The 23,864-nt window shown below is 36.7% G+C and overlaps 1 protein-coding gene across 6 annotated transcripts in view; it reads left to right on the plus strand.

Moving 5' to 3' along the window:
- The window catches only part of LOC134800721 (uncharacterized), a 94,489-nt gene that overhangs the window by 31,358 nt on the left and 39,267 nt on the right, over positions 1-23,864 (plus strand). For 5 of the 6 annotated variants that reach the window (XM_063773237.1, XM_063773239.1, XM_063773238.1 and 2 more), the window contains one exon: positions 4,720-4,815. In XM_063773237.1, coding sequence (XP_063629307.1) covers positions 4,720-4,815 — 96 coding nt within the window. Of the gene's footprint in view, positions 1-22; positions 85-4,719; positions 4,816-23,864 lie in introns of those variants that run through there. The other variant, XM_063773242.1, reaches the window with a different exon arrangement.

Consider the following 23,864-nt stretch of genomic DNA (forward strand, 5'->3'; position numbering starts at 1 on the left):
GAGCCTGAATGCTTTCCACTCAAGATGCTGTACCTTGTCGCGTTCCTCGCCTCGCTCATACGCGGGGCCTACTTCGTGTCACCTGTTTGTAGTAAAAAGCAAGGGGATTAGCCATTTATGTATTATTTTATTAGTCTGTGGCAATGTTCATTAACGGCCAGGGGTCATGTTTTCCGGAAAATAATTAATGGCGCCAAGTAGGATTTTACACGCACGGTACAGCGCCATCTAGCGAGTAAGCGAGTAATTCAGACGCCTTAGAGCAAAGAGAATAGATAGTATAGAGGGGTCCTGTCATAGTAAATTTTGTATTCACAGTAAATTTACTGCCATCTATCGACACACGACCAAAACTCAAAATGAAAACGTATAAAACTATCAAAAAATTAATATATATGGATAAATGATTTTATTATTTTTATATCATTTTAACCCATGTTCATTCACTGATACCTATGTGTTAAAATTGTTAAATATGAAACGGTGTCGTCACCGCCATCTAGTCGAGGATAGGCCAAAGGTGTATGCGCCATCTGTCCGAGAATGACTTTTTCTTGACTTGCGAGGCACGTTTTTTCCTTAGACTTTATTCATCTTATACGGAGTTACATATGTCTTTGCTTAGAGCCTGCAAGATCGCCACTCAGATGATGATGATGAGATATGCTTTACCTCCTCGTCGCGTTTTTGCCTTGCTCATCTCATACGCGAGGCCTATTTCGTGTCACCTTTAAGTAGTAAATAAAAGCACTCTTATTGGCCAAATAATAAAGTTGCAAATCAAATGAGGTATAACTGTATTGTAAATTTCACAATACTTAGTACCGGCTAGAGGTTAAACGCCTTATTCATGAACGCGCTACAAACCTCAATTAGCTAATAATCATTTGTCTTTATCTGTCATTTTGACTTATGTATAAAAGGATCCAAAAGACTCGAGCCTTTGGAGCTCTTTTTTTAGGGCTCGCCTCATCTCTTGACGCCTAAAAGGCTAAAAGCCTATTTAGCTCTTTAGCCCCCGAGCCTAGTTCTATTTAAGAGCCTAGAATCTTGGGGCTAATAACCTTATTAAGCCCCTAAAAAAAAGCCTATTTAGCTCTTTAGCCCCCGATCGGCTGGCCGGGCTTAATAAGGTTATTAGCCCCAAGAGTCTAGGATCTTAAATAGAACTAGGCTCGGGGCCTAAAGAGCTAAATAGGCTTTTAGCCTTTTAGGCGTCAAGAAATGAGGCGAGCCCTAAAAAAAGAGCTAAAAGGCTCGAGTCCTTTGGATCATTAATCGCGATACAGTGAGGAAATGCCGCCAGCATCCTTGGTACAATGCCTCAAGGGCCTATTTTAGATTTAAGCTGGTTATTAATTTCGTTTAGTAGTACCACTGTATATATATTGTATGTAAATAAATGATTAGAAAACCTAATAAGAATTAGATTTAAGGCGCGGTGTGTAGTAAATTTTTTGTCACCATATTTACAGACTTTTACAAGGATTTCATGCATTATTTTCTAGTATGTATAACTTCAGTCCTTGAACTACGTTATTGCTTGTCAGAAACACGACGGCTCATTATTTTCTCGATAGAATCTTAAGTTGAAAACATGCCTAACACTGTCTTTATTTCCTTATGTTAGAAGTACTACGACGAAAATGTATATGAAACTTACTTCAGTCGATAGCTTTTAAGTAAATCTTCATTATTGCTTGTCCTTTTATCGATACGTTAATTTTTTCATTCATCATTTGATGAATTCAACATTTTGCCTACTAAATTACATCCTACGCGGCAATACCTTGCGCCCATTCCTCACGCCAGTACGCCCGTGACCACTGTCAGCGTCGGACCTATGCTAGTTTAGCGGACGTTTCATAAAATGGGTAATCACAGTATAAATATGCAAATATGTTATACACACAATGTTTTTCAACATACTTGCGAAGAAAAGCAAAATAATTCTTAAATACGGTGACATTTCAGACATTCGTCCGTCATATTGTCATTTTATAGCAAGTTGGGCAGCAAAGGCACACACCCATCTAACCAATCCGGAATTCAGTCACGATTGATAAATTGTGTAAACATATTTTAAAAGGCTATAAAATTAATCAAATTGAATAATTTTTAAACATAGATATACAGGATTCAAATATTTTAGACTGGTCATATTTTTCATAAAATCGATTTCAATTGGCAAATCGTATTACTTTTTGGCAACCGGGTTTTTTAACCTAATTAGACCCCGCTGAATCCGAAATTGCTGGTTGCTTGATCGAATTCTTGACCGGAAGTGAGATATTTGATATTAAAGGACCCTTTTTTTAACTTTTCGTAAATAACTCTTAAACGGTGGCGCATAGCAAAAAATATTCTATGACATAAGTAATCTGCATAAAATTGCCTACAAGAAAGATTTAGTACAATTTTTTGCTAGGATCAATATTCAAAGAGATATTAACGCGGGAAATTCAATTATAATCAATTCTAAGGTCCCCTTTTTTAGATTTTCGTAAATAAATCGTAAATGGTGGCCAATATCAAAAAATGTTATAAAACGTTAATAATCTACACAAAATTTTGTACCAAAAAGATTCAGTACACTTTTCGCAGGGATCAATATTCAAAAAGATAATAAAGAAGGAAAGTTAATTATAATAAATTCTAAGGTTCATTGTTTGTATGTTTTCGTTAATAATTTGAAAAGTATGACTCATTGCATCTTATACATAAATAATAAACATAAAATTTCCTACTAAACATGTAGAACTTTTCGCTAGGATCAATATTAAAAAAGACAAAGCAGCGGGTAAGTTAATTATAATCAACTTTAAAGTCCCTTTTTAGTTTTTTGTAAATAACTCGTAAACGGTGTCCCATAGCAAAATAGGTTTTAATTAATAAATAATTTACATAAAATTTTCTCCAAAAACATCTTGAACTTTTTTTCTCTAGGATCAAATTTAAAACGATATTAAAGGAAGAAAGTTAATTACAATCAGTTCACAGGTCACTTTTTTTTAGTTTTTCGTAAATAACTCGTAAACGGTGGCCCGTTGCAAAAAAATATTATACATAAATATTGAACATAAAATTGTCCACAAAAAAGGTTCTTTACACTTTTGCGCTACGATCAATATTTAAAGAGGTATTAAAGGGGGTAAGTTAATTAGAATCAATTTCCAGGTCCCTATTTTTAGGTTTTCGTAAATGATTCGTAAAATAAGGCTCATAGCAAAATAAGTTTTTAATGTTCTTGTAAATAAATAATCAGCATACAATTTTCTACGAAAAACATAACACTTTTCTCTAGGATCAATATTTGAAACGACGAAACGTTTTCTTAAATCAACTTTTTATCTCTTTGTTAACTTTAACAACCCTAAAGTATTGATCGTAACGTAAAAATAAAAAGATCCAAATTTGTAGGAAATTTTATGTTAAAACTTTTGTTATTGTTTTGTACCTATGCTATTCGTACAGATATTCGAGATATGAGCAAAAATATGAAAAAGGTACCTTCACCCCCCTCCCCCCTACACCCTCAGCACACCCGCTAAGCTCGAGGACATTAAGTATGGTTATCTGGACACCACAAGGTATAACTGTGCCAATTTTCAAAATTATACGAATTATTTCCGCAGATTTTTTTTATTTTCTTGAGCTATTAACTAACTCGAATGTCGAAGTAGAAGTGTTTTTTGTCATTACAATCTTTAAATGCTTGACTTTTACTCGTCAATTCAAAATTAGAAAAATAGTAAGTATTACAGTTAGAGGTATAAATTGTTATAATTCTTTTTGTGAAGATAGCTAAATTATCTTAGCTTTGCTAGTATTCTTCCTTATTTTCACTACCTACTTGCCCGAAATTGACTGCTAGAGTTAGACCAAGTCTGCAACGATTTTGATAGCATAGGCAGTGCAAGTGTTATACATAATTTCATAGAAGTTTGACGTTTAAAATAACACTTGCACTGCGTGTGCAATCAAAATCGTTGCAGACTTTTCTTGGTCTAGCTCTATTACATTTTTAATGTCTATTAGTAAGAACTATTATTTGTCTCATAATAATTTGGTATCATTTGATTAGATTCTCAGTTTGTCGCGGTATACACTCATATTGTATATATAATTAATAATTATTTACACTCACCGTCTTACCTACCATTTTTAATTTCATTAAGTACTCATCAAAATTCGAATTTGCTAATAAATCTTATTCAATATTAATTGCCGGAAAAAATCCCGGAACTGACAATTCAGAATACCGATGTCGTCAGAATAAGGACGTAGACGTGCTGCGCGGGAATGGTGCGGTGCGCCGCGCGGGGCGCCCGCCTGCCCGTTCTACCACGCGTCTGCTTCACCCCCTTGAAAACGTAAAACTCGAGTATAAGAGCGCCTTAAGCAAGATTATTGTTTTCTCAGTAAGTGATTTATGTAAATCTTTTGAGAAATAACTGTCTTAAAAAACCATAAATTAATATTAAATTACATTAAAAATTATATATCAATTAAATTCAATTAAAATACATTAGAAAATATAAAATTTTCAAATATAAAAATGTATGAAACTACCAATAATTTTTTTGCGATTACGGTATGGTCAGTATGGCCTACCTCATCACCTCGCACAATATGGCTAGTTGTTGAAAAAATGCCCTGTATAGTGGTACCTTTTTTGTTGAAGATTGTTATTAACTATGTATTGTTTTTTGCCAACAGTCAGCGTTCCAAGAGGGCTGGGCGACGAGTCTTCTCTCCGCTTACTATCCATTGCTCCTGTCTGGCTCTTCGCTCATCGTCTGCTTCTGGGCCGAGGTAAGACTCATTTATTTAAAAAATACCGGCCAAGTGCGAGTCGGACTCACGCACGAAGGGTTCCGTACCGTTACGCAAAAAACAGCAAAAAAAACACTACACTTAAATATTTATTTTAATCTGTTTTTAGTATTTGTTGTTACAGCGGCAACAGATATACAACATCATATGTGAAAATTTCAAATGTATCGCGGTTCATGAGACACACAGCCCGTACCCATAGGGTAAAAACGGGACCCTATTACTAAGACTCCGCTGTCCGTCTGTCCGTCGGTCTGTCACCAGGCTGTATCTCATGAACCGTGATAGCTAGACAGTTTAAATTTTCACAGATGATGTATGTATTTCTGTTGCCGCTATAACAACAAATATTAAAAAGTACGGAACCCTCGGTGGGCGAGTCCGACTCGCACTTGTCCAGCTGCATCCAGCATCGCTTTAAACCCTGGTACAGTTACATAATGCAAGATTTGAATAAACATTGCAATTTATTAAACTTTGTACAGTTTGCTAAACTCCAGTCCAGATTGCGATACCGAATAACTGTAGGTTGTTTACATACACAGAACACCTGCGCTTGCGTTTGTTTTCACTTCACTCGTGTGTAACGTGATTACTTATCTCGTGACTTGCTACAGATTATGCAATAGATAACAGCGCCATCTATGAGTGATGCGGTGAACTGTTATTACTTTTATTTAAGCGCCATCTGTATATCGTGCGCTGTACGAGTAACACTCATCATGCTAACGTGTGTCGGAATCGGATAGCGCGGCGTCGGCGCATCTCCTTGTTGTACTTAATAGATGGCGTTCTAAGGCAGATCTTAGAGGCTTGAAAAAAAAATCCTAGATGCGCTGTCTTCCCAATACTTCACATACAATCGTGTCAAATCGTATGTGGGTGGGTCAGTCGTGGGTTCAAGCAAGCAAGTTGTGAAAAAAATACAAAAAGTTGGCCTTAAAATGTGGTCAGGATCATCCATTTTTAAATAGTCCCTTCTAGTGTTGGTTTGGACTCGAGTCTTTGAGTCCTCTGCTTCAGGACTCGACTCAGTTTTTCAGATTCTTAAAATTAAGTCTAAACTTGAGTTCTTTTCAACTTGTTAGATACCCGAGTCTTTTGTAGAGACTTGAGTCCTTTTTAGAGAACTCTCGATATTTTTTACAAATAATTTCGAAATGCAAATTATGTAAAATTCGTAGATTATGTACAGAAATCATACAATAACGCCTAATTTATTTACTGTTATTTAGGAAATACCTATAAAATTGTTTACGGATTCTTTATTCGGAGGCTCGAGTCCTTTTGAGTTGCTTTTAAAAAGACTCGACTCGGGACTTAAAAGACCAAGAAGTTTTTTAAGCGCCAAGTCTCGTGAAAACGAGCTGAGTAAGGTCTTCAAATTCAGACTCAAAGGACTCGAGCTCCTACCAACACTAAGTCCCTTCCGAGCTATGTATGTGGTGGTGCCAGAATAGTGGCCAGATTTTCGTGTTATTCGTTTCGCCTTCATCTCTTACACTACTGGGTACTAGGTATATCTTTTAGTACATACATACCTAAAGGCTCCGTCACATAGGCGCGTTTTGCGGGCGGCGCCCCGCCCCGCTTTTACATACAGGGTGTCCCATAAGTGACACGTCACAGTGACACTGGAGGTAGACCAGGCCAAGAGGACCCAAACCAACTTAACATGACCCCAGTAAAAGTGTCACGGTTTTCGAGTTATTGCCAAATTAAGGTTTTTTCATGTATTTTGACCGTTTTTAACATAGTTAGTGCCAGTGTGCACTCGGAAAGGTCTCGAAGTTAGTTTTTTTCATGTGTACGGCATCATGAATAGTTAATTAAGATAACAGAATAGGTATTTTATCAATAAACAATGTAAAATGCAAAAAAGTACTGGTTTAATCTTGAATTAAATTCACAGCGAAACATTAATTTCGACTTTGACCACCTGTCGTGAAAAAAAATTTCTTGCAAAGTAATGAGCAAATGACGTCAAAATGTTGAGCATGTTATGCAGATTCTTAAATGGTATAACACATGTACCTTCCTGCAATAAAATAGGAATTATTATCATCTTTCGAAAGCCTCATAAAAAATAAGTTAAAACTAGGAAATCTGCAATCCGTTGCTACTTAGTAAAAATAACGATTTATGCTAAGATAATAATATATATAAGGTTACGTCCCTTTTTAAGGATATCATTGAGTTGATAAATGTTCAAAGAAAAAAATACAGGTTCAAGTTTGAAAGGGTAGGTTGAAATAATTTTACAATAGGTGCTCGAATTGCTTTTCCTCGGCTCGTATGCACGCTTGGCACCATCTTGTAAAACTTCAAGTTAATTTTCTCAAATTAATTTCGGATATGTTTCGTGCTGCCTCGAACATACGCCGCCGTAGTTCCTCTTGGCCACTCTTGGGACCTTATTGGCCTGGAGTAAACTTTATCTTTAAGCATTTTAAGCTTCCCAATGAAAAAAATCTAATGGGTTTATAGTTCGTTTTTTTTAGCATTAGAAATAAGGTAAACAATCTTGATGTGTCTTTTAATTGAAAAACACATTTTAAAAATAAGTTACGGCAAATATGTAACAATTATGAATCTAATACGATCATATATATTCTTCTGCTTTCATTAAGTATTCAATATGATTTTTAAAAAGCGTTTTTCAATTAAAAGACTTGTCAAAATCGCTTACCTTCTTGCAAGTTCTTTCTAATGCTAAAAAAAACGAACTATAGGTGCGGGGAACGCGACGGCCATGTCACTGGTCCCAATCGGCTGATCCATCTGGGAATTTCTGTGTGAGGTGGTCGCGGACATCGCGAGCGTAGTGTTCTGATCAGCCATCTTGCTGTGGTTCCAGCTCCAAGAAGATGGATCGGCCGACTGGAACCAGTGGCATGGCCTAACGTTCCCCGGACCCAAACCCATTAGATTTTTTATTGGGGATACTTAAAAGATAAATTTTACTCCAAGCCAATAAGGTCCCAAGAGGAACTACGGCGGTATGTTCGAGGCAGCATGAAACATAGTCCGGTGGCCGGCTGCATGAAACAAACCTCATCAAAAAATAGAATATACCTACCCTGTAGAGGTACCTGACATTTAGTAGCTTCCAACGCACTTGGTCGGCCTAGGCTTAACCTGGCAGATTTTGTACAAATGGCAAAAACGTTGGACAAAAATTCATCAAAAAAAACCTCATCGAAAAATAGAATGAAACTTGTATGGTAGGATACCTGACCTTGAGGACAGTAAAAAAAAATTGGTCGGCCTCACCTTAGCCTGGCAGTTTTTGCAGTCCGACCAGATTTATTGGGTCACGTGAGAGCTACAATTTACCTCATCGAAAAATAGAATGAAACAAATGGATTATAATAGCTAAAATAAGCCTGTTGACGTATGTCTTGGTCGGCCTCACCTTAACCTGGCAGTTTTTGCAGTCCGACCGAATTTATAAAAAAATCATCAAAAATTTTTTATCGAAAAATCGTATGAAACTGGTATGGTACGATGGCTGCCTTTGAGGACAGTAAAAAAAAAGTGGTCGGCCAAATCCTGTGTTGGCAGGTTCCTGTGTCCGACCAATTTTGTGGTACCAAGTGAGAGCTACAATTTTACCTCATCGAAAAATAGAATGAAACAAACTGATTATAATAGCTAAAATAAGCCTGTTGACGTATGTCTTGGTCGGCCTCACCTTAACCTGGCAGTTTTTGCAATCCGACCAAATTTATAAAAAAAACATCAAAATTTTTTTATCGAAAAATCGTATGAAACTTGTATGGTACGATAGCTGCCTTTGAGGACAGTAAAAAAAAAGTGGTTGGCCAAATCCTGTGTTGGCAGGTTCCTGTGTCCGACCAATTTTGTGGTACCACGTGAGAGCTACAATTTACCTCATCGAAAAATAGAATGAAACAAACGGATTATAATAGCTAAAATAAGCCTGTTGACGTATGTCTTGGTCGGCCTCACCTTAACCTGGCAGTTTTTGCAGTCCGACCAAATTTATAAAAATATCATCAAAAATTTTTTTATCGAAAAATCGTATGAAACTTGTATGGTACGATAGCTGCCTTTGAGGACAGTAAAAAAAAAAGTGGTCGGCCAAATCCTGTGTTGGCAGGTTCCAGTGTCCGACCAATTTTGTGGTACCACGTGAGAGCTACAATTTACCTCATCGAAAAATAGAATGTAACAAACGGATTATAATACCTAAAATAAACCTGTTGACGTATGGCTTGGTCGGCCTCACCGTAGCCTGGCAGTTTTTGCAGTCCGACCAAATTTGTGGTACCACGTGACAGCTACAATTTACCTCATCGAAAATAGGATGAAAAAAAACGGATTATAATAGCTAAAATAAACCTGTTGACGTATGGCTTGTTACGGACGGCTTTCATAAATTCAATGTGGCAGTGTGCGGCAGAATCCACTTGCATCAAATTTGATGCAACACATTGTGGCTGGACATTAAGAGATGAAATGTATAAGATCAAATGGTTTGAAGGACACATAACGCCTTTGCGAGTCGAAGAAATAACAATAGTTAAGTCGGAGTCTGGGGAAAGTTCGTCAGACTTCGACTCCGAAGATGATTATGATTAACAGTAATTATTAACAATAAAAGGGTTATTCCCACTAGTTACCACCAAGTTCTTATCAGTGGTAACTACTGGGAATTATTTTCCCACCTTTTACCACTGGCAACTACTGGGAAAAAAAATTCGTAGTAGTTACCACCAACTCGGTTTGGTGGTACCTACTGGGAATTTTTATTCCCAGTAGTTACCACTGGTAAAAGGTGGGAATTTCTTTTCTACAAACCGAGCTTCGAAGGAGAAATGCTACAGTTGATGGAAAAAAGGCTGATTTGATGCAAAGATAATCACTTAATATATGTGAGGTTATCTTGTGTATTTTACCGTTTATTAAAATTTTGGAAGGCTCACGTGCAGTTTTTCCTCTTATATTACAAGTGTTCGATTGAAAACTAAGCTTTGGTGTATACCTGGATCACCTGCATGTACAAGAAGGCGTTTCATATACGCCCGCCCATCAGATAGGTACACAAAGTCATGATGCGTATGAAATACAGCATGTGTGGCCAAGCCATTATGCCCTAAATTATGTACTACGAGGGGTGTTCAAAATATTCTCGGTATGAAAATGAAAACAAACAAGTACGAAAAGTTTGATATTTTTATTTTTCAATATACTCCCTCCCTATGTTCATCCACTTAAAAGATCGATCAATTTTTTTTAAATCCCCGATAAAAATTTTTTTTTGTCTTTGGTGTAAAAATGCTCCTCCACTGCCGCCTTCAATGCTTCATCATCAGAAAAAAAATATTCCATGCAGATCCTTTTTAAGATTGGGGAACAAAAAGAAGACGCTGGGGGCTAAGACCGGACTATACGGTGGGTGAGTAACAGTTTCAAACCCACATTCAACAATAGCTGCCTTGGCAATATGAGCAGTATGGACGGGGGCGTTGTCACGCAGAAGCAGAACACCTTTGGTTATCTTTGCTCGCCTCTTTTCTTTGATAGCATCCTTTAATTGACGTTGAATGTTAGCGTAGTACTGTCCTGTGATATTTACACCTTTTTCTTTATAATCGATTAGTAATATTCCTTCAGAATCCCAAAATATCGTGGCCATGACCTTGCCAGCTGAAGGGACGACCTTGAACATCTTGGGATGAGCTGAACCCTTAATGTGCCACTGCATGGACTCTTGTTTACTCTCTGGGTCATAATGATGAACCCAGGTTTAATCTCCAGTAACTATTCTTTGCAGCACCTCATCAGGATTTTCACCGCACAGGTCAATAACATCGGAACTACACGCTACACGCATGTCTTTTTGAAGCCGAGTCAGCATTCGCGGAACCCATCTTGCACTTACTTTTGACATATTAAGATGGTCATGGATAATATCATGTACGATACCAATAGAAAGATTGGTTACTTGAGCTATAGATTTTACCTTCACTCGACCATCTTCCAATATAAGTTTTTCCACTTTATCAATATTTTCTTGTGAAGTAGCTACTACAGGCCGACCAGGTCTAGGGTCATCTTCAATACTAGCCCTTCCACCCTTAAATTCGCTTGACCACTTTTAAATGGTAGATAAAGAAGGAGCAGACTCACGGTAAACACAATCCATTTCCTCTTTTATGGTTTTTTTATTTTTACCCTGTTTTGTCGAGAATCTTATGACGCATTGATGTTCTGATTTAGTTAACATTGTCAATTCGCACATGATGTTCATGTTTGTTCAGCAATTGCAGAAAAACAAAAGAACATCTCGGTTCGAATTATACTTTTTTTTAATGTCAATGAATAAACCTTAGCGGCCAGTAACAAAAGAAATTTTAGAAGAGGTTGTAAGATATCAATACCGAGAATATTTTGAACGCCCCTCGTACTTCTTTAAAACTTAGCTTACCTGTGTATTTACTCTTTCCAAAATATTTATCTTCCTTAAAATGCAGCCTACACAAACGGTCTTTGTCATTTGCCTTAGTTTTTGGTACTCAAAGCTTTTTCTCACCGATTTATGCATATCGGGTCCTTGGGAAAAAAGGGAGATCCTATAGGTATATTTCCACAATTTGTCGCACACTTGCAGTATTGTGGAGAAAAAAAACATACAACCGAATTGATAACCTCCTCCTTTGGGATTTGGAAGTCGGCTAAAAAAGGAGAATGTTTACAATTTATTGGAAACAATGTATGTGATTTGACAGTGACAGCAACTCCACTATGGAGGCGCCACCTGGCGTGATAAAATGTCAGTTATGCCTCCTCATTCTATCTGTAGTGGAAAAGTAGGATATACGATTCAAAACTTGTCAAAAATCGAAGAAAACCTTTTTATTTCTGACATCTGTGAGACATCATCTCAACGTAAGTGTTACTCTGAAACCACGTCAGTAGTTAGAAAACGTTATTTAGATATTAGATAGATTTATGAATAAAATTTGAACTGAATGTTTTCTTTTTTTTTAAAGCCCTCTAAGACCTCCATGGACTCATTTACTTATGACTTTTTTCAGTTAGCATTATTAAGTTAAGTTCAAGCTGCAAAGAAACCATATTTTCAATATAGAAATTATTATTCCTTACAAATGTGGTCGGACTGCAAAAACTGCCTGGCTAAGGTGAGGCCGACCAAGACATACGTCAACAGACTTATTTTAGCTATTATAATCCGTTTGTTTCATTCTATTTTTCGATGAGGTAAATTGTAGCTCTCACGTGGTACCACAAAATTGGTCGGACACAGGAACCTGCCAACACAGGATTTGGCCGACCACTTTTTTTTTACTGTCCTCAAAGGCAGCCATTGTACCATACAAGTTTCATACGATTTTGCGATAAAAAATTTTTGATGATTTTTTTATAAATTCGGTCGGACTGCAAAAACTGCCTGGCTAAGGTGAGGCCGACCAAGACATACGTCAACAGACTTATTTTAGCTATTATAATCCGTTTGTTTCATTCTATTTTTCGATGAGGTAAATTGTAGCTCTCACGTGGTACCACAAAATTGGTCGGACACAGGAACCTGCCAACACAGGATTTGGCCGACCACTTTTTTTTTACTGTCGTCAAAGGCAGCCATTGTACCATACAAGTTTCATACGATTTTGCGATAAAAAATTTTTGATGATTTTTGTATAAATTTGGTCGGACTGCAAAAACTGCCAGGTTAAGGTGAGGCCGACCAAGACATACGTCAACAGGCTTATTTTAGCTATTATAATCCGTTTGTTTCATTCTATTTTTCGATGAGGTAAATTGTAGCTCTCACGTGGTACCACAAAATTGGTCGGACACAGGAACCTGCCAACACAGGATTTGGCCGACCACTTTTTTTTTACTGTCCTCAAAGGCAACCATCGTACCATACCAGTTTCATACGATTTTTCGATAAAAAATGTTTGATGATTTTTTTATAAATTTGGTCGGACTGCAAAAACTGCCAGGTTAAGGTGAGGCCGACCAAGACATACGTCAACAAGCTTATTTTAGCTATTATAATCCGTTTGTTTCATTCTATTTTTCGATGAGGTAAATTGTAGCTCTCACGTGACCCAATAAATCTGGTCGGACTGCAAAAACTGCCAGGCTAAGGTGAGGCCGACCACTTTTTTTTTACTGTCCTCAAGGTCAGGTATACTACCATACAAGTTTCATTCTATTTTTCGATGAGGTTTTTTTTGATGAATTTTTGTCCAACGTTTTTGCCATTTGTACAAAATCTGCCAGGTTAAGCCTAGGCCGACCAAGTGCGTTGGAAGCTACTAAATGTCAGGTACCTCTACAGGGTAGGTATATTCTATTTTTTGATGAGGTTTGTTTCATGCAGCCGGCCACCGGACTAACATATCCGAAATCAATTTGAGAAAATTAACTTGAAGTTTTACAAGACGGTGCCAAGCGTGCATGCGAGCCGAAGAAAAGCAATTCGAGCACCTATTGTAAAATTATTTCAACCTACCCTTTCAAACTTGAACCTGTATTTTTTTCTTTGAACATTTATCAGCTCAATGATATCCTTAAAAAGGGACGTAACCATTTTCCATCTCTTTTTTTTAGGCATTCGGCAAATACTGAATAGGCGTTTTTTTATTTCTGTATCCAGAATTAGATATCTTAGCATAAATCGTTATTTTTACTAAGTAGCAACGGATTGCAGATTTCCTAGTTTTAACTTATTTTTTATGAGGCTTTCGAAAGATGATAATAATTCCTATTTTATTGCAGGAAGGTACATGTGTTATACCATTTAAGAATCTGCATAACATGCTCAACATTTTGACGTCATTTGCTCATTACTTTTCAAGTAATTTTTTTTCACGACAGGTGGTCAAAGTCGAAATTAATGTTTCGCTGTGAATTTAATTCAAGATTAAACCAGTACTTTTTTGCATTTTACATTGTTTATTGATAAAATACCTATTCTTTTATCTTAATTAACTATTCATGATGCCGTACACTTGAAAAAAAAAACCGGGCAAGTGCGAGTCGGACTCGCGCACGAAGGGTTCCGTACCATAATGCAAAAAAAAACGAAAATAAAGCAAAAAAAAAACGGTCACCCATCCAAGTACTGACCACTCCCGACGTTGCTTAACTTTGGTCAAAAATCACGTTTGTTGTATGGGAGCCCCATTTAAATCTTTATTTTATTCTGTTTTTAGTATTTGTTGTTATAGCGGCAACAGAAATACATCATCTGTGAAAATTTCAACTGTCTAGCTATCACGGTTCGTGAGATACAGCCTGGTGACAGACGGACGGACGGACGGACGGACCGACAGACGGACGGACGGACGGACAGCGAAGTCTTAGTAATAGGGTCCCGTTTTACCCTTTGGGTACGGAACCCTAAAAACTAACTTCGAGACCTTTGCGAGTGCACACTGGCACTAACAATGTTAAAAACGGTCAAAATACATGAAAGACCTTAATTTGGCAATAACTCGAAAACCGTGACACTTTTACTGGTGTCATGTTAAGTTGGTTTGGGTCCTCTTGGCCTGGTCTGCCTCCAGTGTCACTGTGACGTGTCACTTATGGGACACCCTGTATAAAACGCTCACGCCACGCCCGGAAAACGCGCCTGTGTGACGGAGCTTTAATACATCCCTCCATTTTGTTTTGTCTCGACCCCCGCTCCGGGTCGATCCTAGCGCAGAAGTTGTCCATCGCGGTTCAACGCGGTAACGCAGCAAGCCGTGTTGGGCACCTTTGCGTCTGGGGCGATGCGGGTTGGGTTGTTTGATTCGTTTTATGGGTTGGTTTAGGTTTAGTTGTATTTATAGTTAAGGTTACTGCTTATTTATTTCTTAGTTCTTAAGTATTTTTTAATGATTGTGGTTGATTGTGTTTGCAAAGAAAATTTGATATTTTGTTTTGTGGAAGGTTGTGGTTGGTTAAATGAACCTTACGTAACAATACCAACGCGTCGTAAAATGCATACTCGTGGTATGTAGCCGTGCTTATCGAAGTAGTTAGTGGTCTTACTGCATGATTGGATTATTCGCTGAGTGGCAAATTTGAGGAATTCGTAGAATTGGGTAGTTAAAATTAATTATTTCACACTGTGCACGAAATAAAGCACGAGCAATTATTAGAAAAACATAGATAGCAGTTATTTTTAACCACAATTTTTATTTAATAAATCGGATTGAAATATAAAACCGACCAAGTTGCGAGTCGGACTCGCTCACGAAGGGCTCCGTACCATTACGCAAAAAACGGCAATAAAATCACGTTTGTTGTATGGGAGCCCCACTTAAATATTTATTTTATTTTGTTTTTAGTACTTGTTGTCATAGCGGCAACAGAAACACATCATCTGTGAAAATTTCAACTGTCTAGCTATCACGGTTCTCGAGTTACAGCCTGGTGACAGACAGACAGACGGACAGCGGAGTCTTAGTAATAGGTTCCAGTTTTTACCCTTTGGGTACGGAACCCTAAAAAGTAGGCGAGTTGACCGTGACGACACTATACACGTTTTCATATCAATTTCATATTAGCAAATCGTTTCGACAGTTCTTAAAAAGAAGCTGATTTGACTAGTAGGAAAGTAGCCATTTATATGGGGCATTATCTATGAAAAGGGACCTTGTTGTCGATGGCGCATACGCCGCACAGCGTCGCGCGGCCTTGTATTTATATCGGAGCATCGTTAATAATGGCGTAAGCGCCATCGAAAGTCCCTTTTCATAGATAACGTCACATATTTGTCTGTTTGTCTCTCGACTCTCTCGTTAACATATTATATCGGGGTGTAAATCTTTACTTACAGTTACGGATTTTAATTGTTGAGCCATTTAGGGTTTACTTACATTGGACATTTCATACCGTTAGTATTTTGAGTTTTTCTATTATAGGACATTTTTACACAAATTGACTAAGCCCCACGGTAAACTCAAGAAGGCTTGTGTTGTGGGTGCTCAGACAACGATATACACGGTAGCCAAAAAATAAGTGCATTCTCGTTGCCAGGGAGGTTTTGGGATTATACTGAGCAACTTTTACTATGGGACCAACCCCGAAAAAAAAGTACCCTCCAATAGAGAATGGACCGGCCAAAATGTATGAAACAACCAAATTTTTTTTTCAGGTTTCGGGGTTGGTCCCATAGTAAAAGTTGCTCAGTAACTCACGGGAATGCACTTATTTTTTGGCCACCCTGAATATAATATATAAATACTTAAATACAAAAAAACAACCATGTCTCAGGAACAAATATCTGTATTATCATACAAATAAATGCCCTTACCAGGATTCAAACCCGGGACCATCGGCTTCATATGCAGGGTCGCTACCCACTAGGCCAGACCGGTCGTTAAAATTATTGACAACCAAATTAGCTCGAACGTTAGATGGGTCAACAATTTTTTTTTATACCACATCGGTGGCAAACTAGCATACGGCCAGCCTGATGGTAAGCAGTCACCGTAGCCTATGGACGCCTGCAACTCCAGAGGTGTTACATAAATTAAATTAAAGTCTGAGCGTACGAGTGAAAAATGTAAGAGAGGATTTCTACACGAAAGGTGAATCCTAAAGTTTTTGGATTTCGTAAAATCTCGTCACGTGTTTAGGCGCGTGTATTCACACGTTTTTGCAGCAAATTGCCACAAGAACCTATTTTAAAAATAACCTATACTTGTCAATAATTAAACTTATTATTTCTATAATAATAGGTGGCGAATGAAAATTGTGTCGCGTCATACTCATTAGGGCGGCGTTAAGTATGAAAACATGCTTTGTACTGACTGGACTAATATTATTAGTTATGTTGGTTTGTATGACTATACATATATTGTATTAATGTCATAATAAATAAAAAAGATAATCAAAACGGTCGAAGAAGATTTCATACTATTTATTACCTTAGGAACTACTAACACATACAGGTTGCTTCAAAGTAAAAAAATCGTAATTTGTTAATTTCTTCGTAACCGCTACACCGATTGTTATGATACTTTGTATACTGGTTCTTAATACCCTAATGCATATGTACATTTCGGCTTTGTCTAATGGCTAGGGACATCCTGTATATTGTGTCATCATCATTTCTGCTTTCTCGGTTGTACCCTAAAAGGTAATAGCAAAAACCGACCAAGACATTACTTTTCTTTCGGAGCACAACAGATAATTTTAACTTACTTCATCAAAAACCGACCAAGACATTACTTTTCTTTCGGAGCACAACAGATAATTTTAACTTACTTCATCAAAAACCGACCAAGACATTACTTTTCTTTCGGAGCACAACAGATAATTTTAACTTACTTCATCAAAAACCGACCAAGACATTACTTTTCTTTCGGAGCACAACAGATAATTTTAACTTACTTCATCAAAAACCGACCAAGACATTACTTTTCTTTCGGAGCACAACAGATAATTTTAACTTACTTCATCAAAAAGCGGCCAAGTGCGAGTCGGACTCGCCCATGAAGGGTTCCGTAGCATCAAGTAACATAATAAAATTGCGGTTTTATGACGTATTAAAAAAAACTATACTTACTAGATCTCGTTCAAACCAATTTTCGGTGGAAGTTTGCATGGTAATGTACATCGTACATCATATATTTTTTTTAGTTTTATCATTCTCTCATTTTAGAAGTTACAGGGGGGGGGACACATTTTAGGTTTAAAGAACTTTATTTCTCAAAGAAATTTACATTTCGTTTAATGAGAAAAATTACATAAAATACAAGTATATTTATCTTGAATTACAAGAGCATCAAAAGAGCAGTTTACATGAGTAGGTAGGTACTCACTATTTTATCTATAAAAAAACTAATATTAAATACATACCTATAGCTATTAACTAAGCAATCATTACAATATACACAAGTTTAAACACACAACACAACTCAAGTTTAAGTGGGTATTCTGCAAAACGTAAAAGTTAAATTAAAATACTTAAATTACCAGTCCACTGTTGCTAATTTTACCACTTTAGAAGTGTCTCTTAACTCTTAAATTAAATATGTGTTTAATTCAGCATACATATACATAATCCACTTCACCTCAATATCATTTTTGAAGACCTATCCATAGATACCCCACACGTATGGGTTTGACGAAAAAAATTTTTTTTGAGTATGGGGAGCCCCCAAAATGTATTCTTTTTTTTCTATTTTTGTGTGAAAACCTTAATGAGGTTCACAGAATACATCTACTTACCAAGTTTCAACAGTATAGTTCTTATAGTTTCGGAAAAAAGTGGCTGTGACATACGGACAGACAGACAGACAGACAGACATGACGAATCCATAAGGGTTCCGTTTTTTGCCATTTGGCTACGGAACCCTAAAAACGATAGGTGCAGGCGTGCGCGCCGGCGATGTGATATATAGTGTATTTCTTTAGGTATTTAACAAAATGAAATCAAACCACAATACCTATAGTATTTTATTAGGCAAGAATATTAAAGTCAATAAATTTAACTCGATGTGACAAACTAACAGAAGTTTTACTATAGAAATAGTCAACGTAACAATAAAGCTGCTAAAATTGTGATATTTTGCTAATAGGAATATATCGGGATGATTTGATTTATCAATAGTAATTCAGTATATTTGTTATTACATGGCCCTATAATTAGATTTTTAGCATTATGCCCGGTTCACATTATTCCAGTCCAGTGATCCAGCGGGCTAATCCAGTCGAGTGCTGGACTGGAGCATATCGTTTACATTATTCCAGTCTGGGATCGTTTACATTATATGCCTTGGATTGGGTGAGCTGGAATGAAAAGTTGACGATCTGTCCAGTCACTGGACTGGAATGCTCACTGGAATGGGTACATTCCAGTGCATTCCAGTGTCGGTTCACATTATTCCAGTAGCATTCCAGCACTGGATTGGATTGCTGGACTGGAATGCTACTGGAATAATGTGAACCGGCCATTAGAAAAAGATAAGCGAATTTCAAGTGTCTTTTGTTGAAAAATACTTTTGAAAATTAAATCACCGCAAATATGTAACAATGAGGAGGCACACTGAAAGGTTAGGACAGATATCGCCCCAGCAACCCGTCATTGTTTACGATTTGTGACAAGAGTATGGTTGCGAATTTTTTACTAATAAATACTTGCGATTTATAAAGAAAAATGTATTCATTTATGACTGTACGGGAATTGCAGACCGAGCTTCGAAGGAGAATTGCTACAGTTGGTGGAAAAAAGGCTGATTTGATACAAAGATAATCACTTAATATATTTGAGGTTATCTTGTGTCTGATTTACCGTTTATTCAAGTTTTCGAAGGCTCACCTGCAGTTTTTCCTTTTATATTACAAGTGTTCGATTGAAAACAAAGCTTTAGTTTAGTGTATACCTGGATATACAAGAAGGTGAGGCGTTTCATATACGCCGCCCTACGACACTATCAGATAGGTACCTACACAAAGTCATGATGCATCTGGAGTACAGCATATGTGACCAAGCCATGCCCTAAATGATGTAGGTACTATTCATTAAAACTTAGCTTATGTGTGTGTATTTACTCTTTCCAAAATATTTACCTCCCTAAAATGCAGCCTATAAAATCGGTCATTGTCATTTGCCTTAGTTTTTGATACCTAAAGCTTTTTCTCACCGATTTATGCATATCGGGTCTTTGGGAAAAAAGGAATATCCTATATTTCCACAATTTTTCGCATAATATTGGAGTATTTTGGAGAATAAGGAGAATGTTTACAATTTATTTGAAAAAAATTATGTGATTTGACAGTGACAGCTGACGATAATGAAGGTGCCGCCTGGCGGGATAAAATGTCAGTTTTCCTCCTCATTACAAATCAATCAATTTTAATAAAAAGACACGTCATGCATGACTGAGGGGACGGATCAAGTCAGTATTTTATTTGGTAGGTTACCTAACTACCTAATAAATGTTTTAAGTACCTGAAAATATAAGAAAAAACATTGTTTACATTTATTTAACTACCTAAAGAATAACACTATAGACACATACGTGTGTTTTCTTTTTACGTATCACAAGAGATTTAATTCTCGAGTTCTCGAGGCATTGAGTTTCTTTTTTCCCGTCTCGACTTAAGACAAATTTCTCGAGATTTCTCGCCTCGAGAATTCTCGAGCAGAAACCCTAATCGTGGAGCAAACCCGCGGACGGACAGACAGATGGTCATGGCGTAATTGTAAGGGTACTTAGTTGACTAAGACCCTAAAAATTGGGGCAGGCGCTGTTTTTTTGACAAAAGTCAGTTTTTATTTTATATGCCCTACTGTTAGTTATTGTGGTTAAGTAAACCTTGGAAGGTAAATTTGACCCACTTCCCGATTTCGGAGAGAACTGAAATTTTGCGTACGTATGTAAATCGTATGACAATGCAATATTATGATGACATGGATCTGATCTGATGATGGAGACAGGAGGTGGTCATAGAAACTCTGTGATAAAACAACGCAAACTAATTGTGTTTGGTGTTGATGAGTATTAGTTGTCTATGGTGTGTTGGTATGTAGAGGCTGTTTATATGCAATCGACACTGGCTTGACACATTCACTTTGAATATAGAAGCTGAAGTTTGAAGTATGTTTAAAATCAAACTTGAGAATTGTCAATTAATCTACTTCCACCAGCCGTCAAAACAAGACGTGTATCCAATGTTGTATTTTAAATAATAAATATGTGTTAACAAAATAAAAGTGCCTTCCCGTATTTATAATAAACCTCCAAAGACCTCCTGTAACGATTTACATATGGAAAGAAAAGTAGGCCTTATAGTCAGCGATAAAATGAAATATTTGCCAATAACTTTTATTGTCATAAATTTTCCTACGAAAACAATACGTCAACGTTTTTGAACAACGTTTTTATTTTCAATTTTTCAATCGTCTTGCTCAGTAGTAAACAAAAAGCGGCCAAGTGCGAATCGGACTCGCCCATGAAGGGTTCCGTAGCAGCAAGTAACATAATATATATTTTTTTAAGTATTATAAAAAAGTACTTACTAGATCTCGTTCAAAACAATTTTCGGTGGAAGTTTGCATGGTAATGTACATCATATATTTTTTTTAGTTTTATCATTTTCTTATTTTAGAAGTTACAGGGGGGGGGGGACAACTTTTACCACTTTGGAAGTGTCTATCGCGCAAACTATTCAGTTTAGAAAAAAATGATATTAGAAATTCAATATCATTTTTGAAGACCTATCCATAGATACCCCACACGTATGGGTTTGAAGAAAATTTTTTTTTGGGTTTCAGTTCTAAGTATGGGGAACCCGCAAAATTTCTTGTTTTTTTTTTCTATTTTTGTGTGAAAATTTTAATGCGGTTCACAGAATACATCTACTTACCAAGTTTCAACAGTATAGTTCTTATAGTTTCGGAAAAAAGTGGCTGTGACATACGGACGGACAGACAGACAGACATGACGAATCCATAAGGGTTCCGTTTTTTGCCATTTGGCTACGGAACCCTAAAAACAACATTTAGTACAATAAAGAAGCGAGTTGTAGTATGATAATGACTCTGGTGACTGTTAATTTGTCAATACGCGGGTACAATAGGTTCACAATGAAACAATGGATTGTACATTCAGTGTCAATCAATGGGTAAGGTGCATACTTACCTGATGTACTCATATAATGTTAGATGGATGTGTAATGGATCTTAGTCGTTATAATACTGGTAGCTCAGTGAGCTGTACACTTTATGTTTTCGCCAAGAATGTTGTATATAAATTATTAGGTCCTTACCTATGAAATTGGCGTTTTTGTTCATAGATATAAGTCTGATCCTAGTTTTTTTTTTTTTACAAAAGTACATACACAATTACAATAAAACTACAGTGCACTCAATAAACAACGATTTTACATACAATTAATTGTTATTTTTTATTGTTAAGTGTTCAGAATTAAGCCTTGAAAATAGGTCTTTTCATGTGCTGTCGGTTCGAGTATTAAAATTACTTATATTTTTCTAATGGTACCAATTTTCAAGAAATGGAGATATTGAAAACATACCTTAAAGGTGTCAAAAATTACTGGAAAAATTTTGTTTGGTTTGAATTAGCCATCAAAAAAATATCCGCAAAATTAATTGTATGGAAATTCGTGTTTCGTTGAAATTCTCCGAACAAAACGCCAATTTCATAGGTAATGACCTAATATTATTTGGGGACACTCTTACACAGATCGACCTAGCCCCAAACTAATCAAAGCTTGTACTATATGGACACTATGCGACTATGCTTACACATATACTTATATGGATAAATACATAGATATTATGCACAACTCAGAAACATAATAATACATTCGCGATGAGCACACAAATAAATGCCTTAAACCTATTCTTATATAGATAGACGAATTAAACGTTTTCACAATTCAAATACACGTAATTTGATCACGTTCATATCAATTAGTTACACTATGTAAAAGTTTATTGAAGATATTTTGATATTATATACATATATACAGCATTTAATTTAAGTGAGCCGCTTATATAAGTATTATAAATTATAACATAGTAGGGAAGAGCTAGATGCTTTTGAAGGACCAACTCTGAAATGAACAGGGGAAATCCCCACTAAAATCAAGCTAAATAACAGATATCTTTAGCTAACCGCAAGTTATCCTTCCACGGATCATCCGACTCGACGCAGGTATATCTAAAAGTTCCGAGAATGTGAATATTTCCGATCAAACTCGTTTTATTTGACTTCCCGTCAAACAAAGTTTACAACTTTACACAGTGAGGTGGGTCATTCTCCATATTTGTGCTTGCGTCTAAACTCCATCAGATCATACTAAATGTATGAAAAAGTTTGACGGAGTTGAGGCTGACCGCAGTCATATAATTTGAGAAACGACCTACCCAGGTAATATTTTACAATGTGCCTATTATGTAGCTCTCCACTGGGTAATTGTAATTGGGCTCTAACAGTTTTAATATATGAAAACTATATCACAATTTCATTTAAGTGTTACATTAATATTTATTTAAAAAAAATGTGCACTGGCACAACCCTATAATTTGCCTAATGACATGTGTCAGCGTACCCATCGAGTTTGAGCATAGGAGCTGTCAAATTTTTGGCGCGAGGCTTAAATGTATCGTTTATGCTTCCGATGTAGCCCACAAGATAGCAGAACCTACTATGCACAAGGAAACGTACCGCCGAGAACGGTAGATGGTAGCACTTGCTTTGGCAATGTACATGTGCACATATGTTTCCGACTCAGGCCACAAGATGGTAGACCCTATAACGTCTTGAAAATAAATAAATAAATATTATAGGACAATTTTACACAGATCGACCTAGTCCCACAGTAAGCTCAATAAGGCTTGTGTTTGGGTACTAGACGACGATATATATAATGTACATGTATATGTATGTATATAAATACTTATATATATAGAAAATATCCATAACTCAGGAACAAATATGTGTGATGAACACACAAATAAAGCCCTTACCAGGATTCGAACCCGGGACCTCCTGCTTCGTAGGCAGGGTCACTACCGACTAGGCTAGGAGGCCGTTAAAATAGAATAGAAACGTGACTGTACTTACAGTAAATGTGCCTCAAGTAATATTCAAGAAATTCTCGTCGATTGTATGATCCCTGGCTCTGGCCTGGCCTACCGCGAATAACGAAGTTCGCAAATTGCAGGCATATTTCTTTGTCACTCTAACTACGCCTGAATTGGAGTAAAGGAGAAAGAAGCCCGCAGTTTGCGATCTTCGGTGTTCACTGTAGGCCCTCTGTTCTTCGATACCGCATGCCAACAGTCACTATTACAATATTTATTTTAACACTTTAGTTTAAATGAACACGTCATTTTTTTCCTTATCTAAAGAAACTTGAACTGTATTAGAATGTACTTGGGTCTTAGGTGATAATTTATTATGAGTTAAGTAATCAAAACACCATCATTCATCACTCTATCAGTCATTGGGAAGTACAGGTGCACACGTATTAAAGACAGATATTTTTCTAAAATA

Source organism: Cydia splendana, chromosome 20 (assembly GCF_910591565.1).
Source record: "Cydia splendana chromosome 20, ilCydSple1.2, whole genome shotgun sequence".
NCBI lineage: Eukaryota > Metazoa > Arthropoda > Insecta > Lepidoptera > Tortricidae > Cydia > Cydia splendana.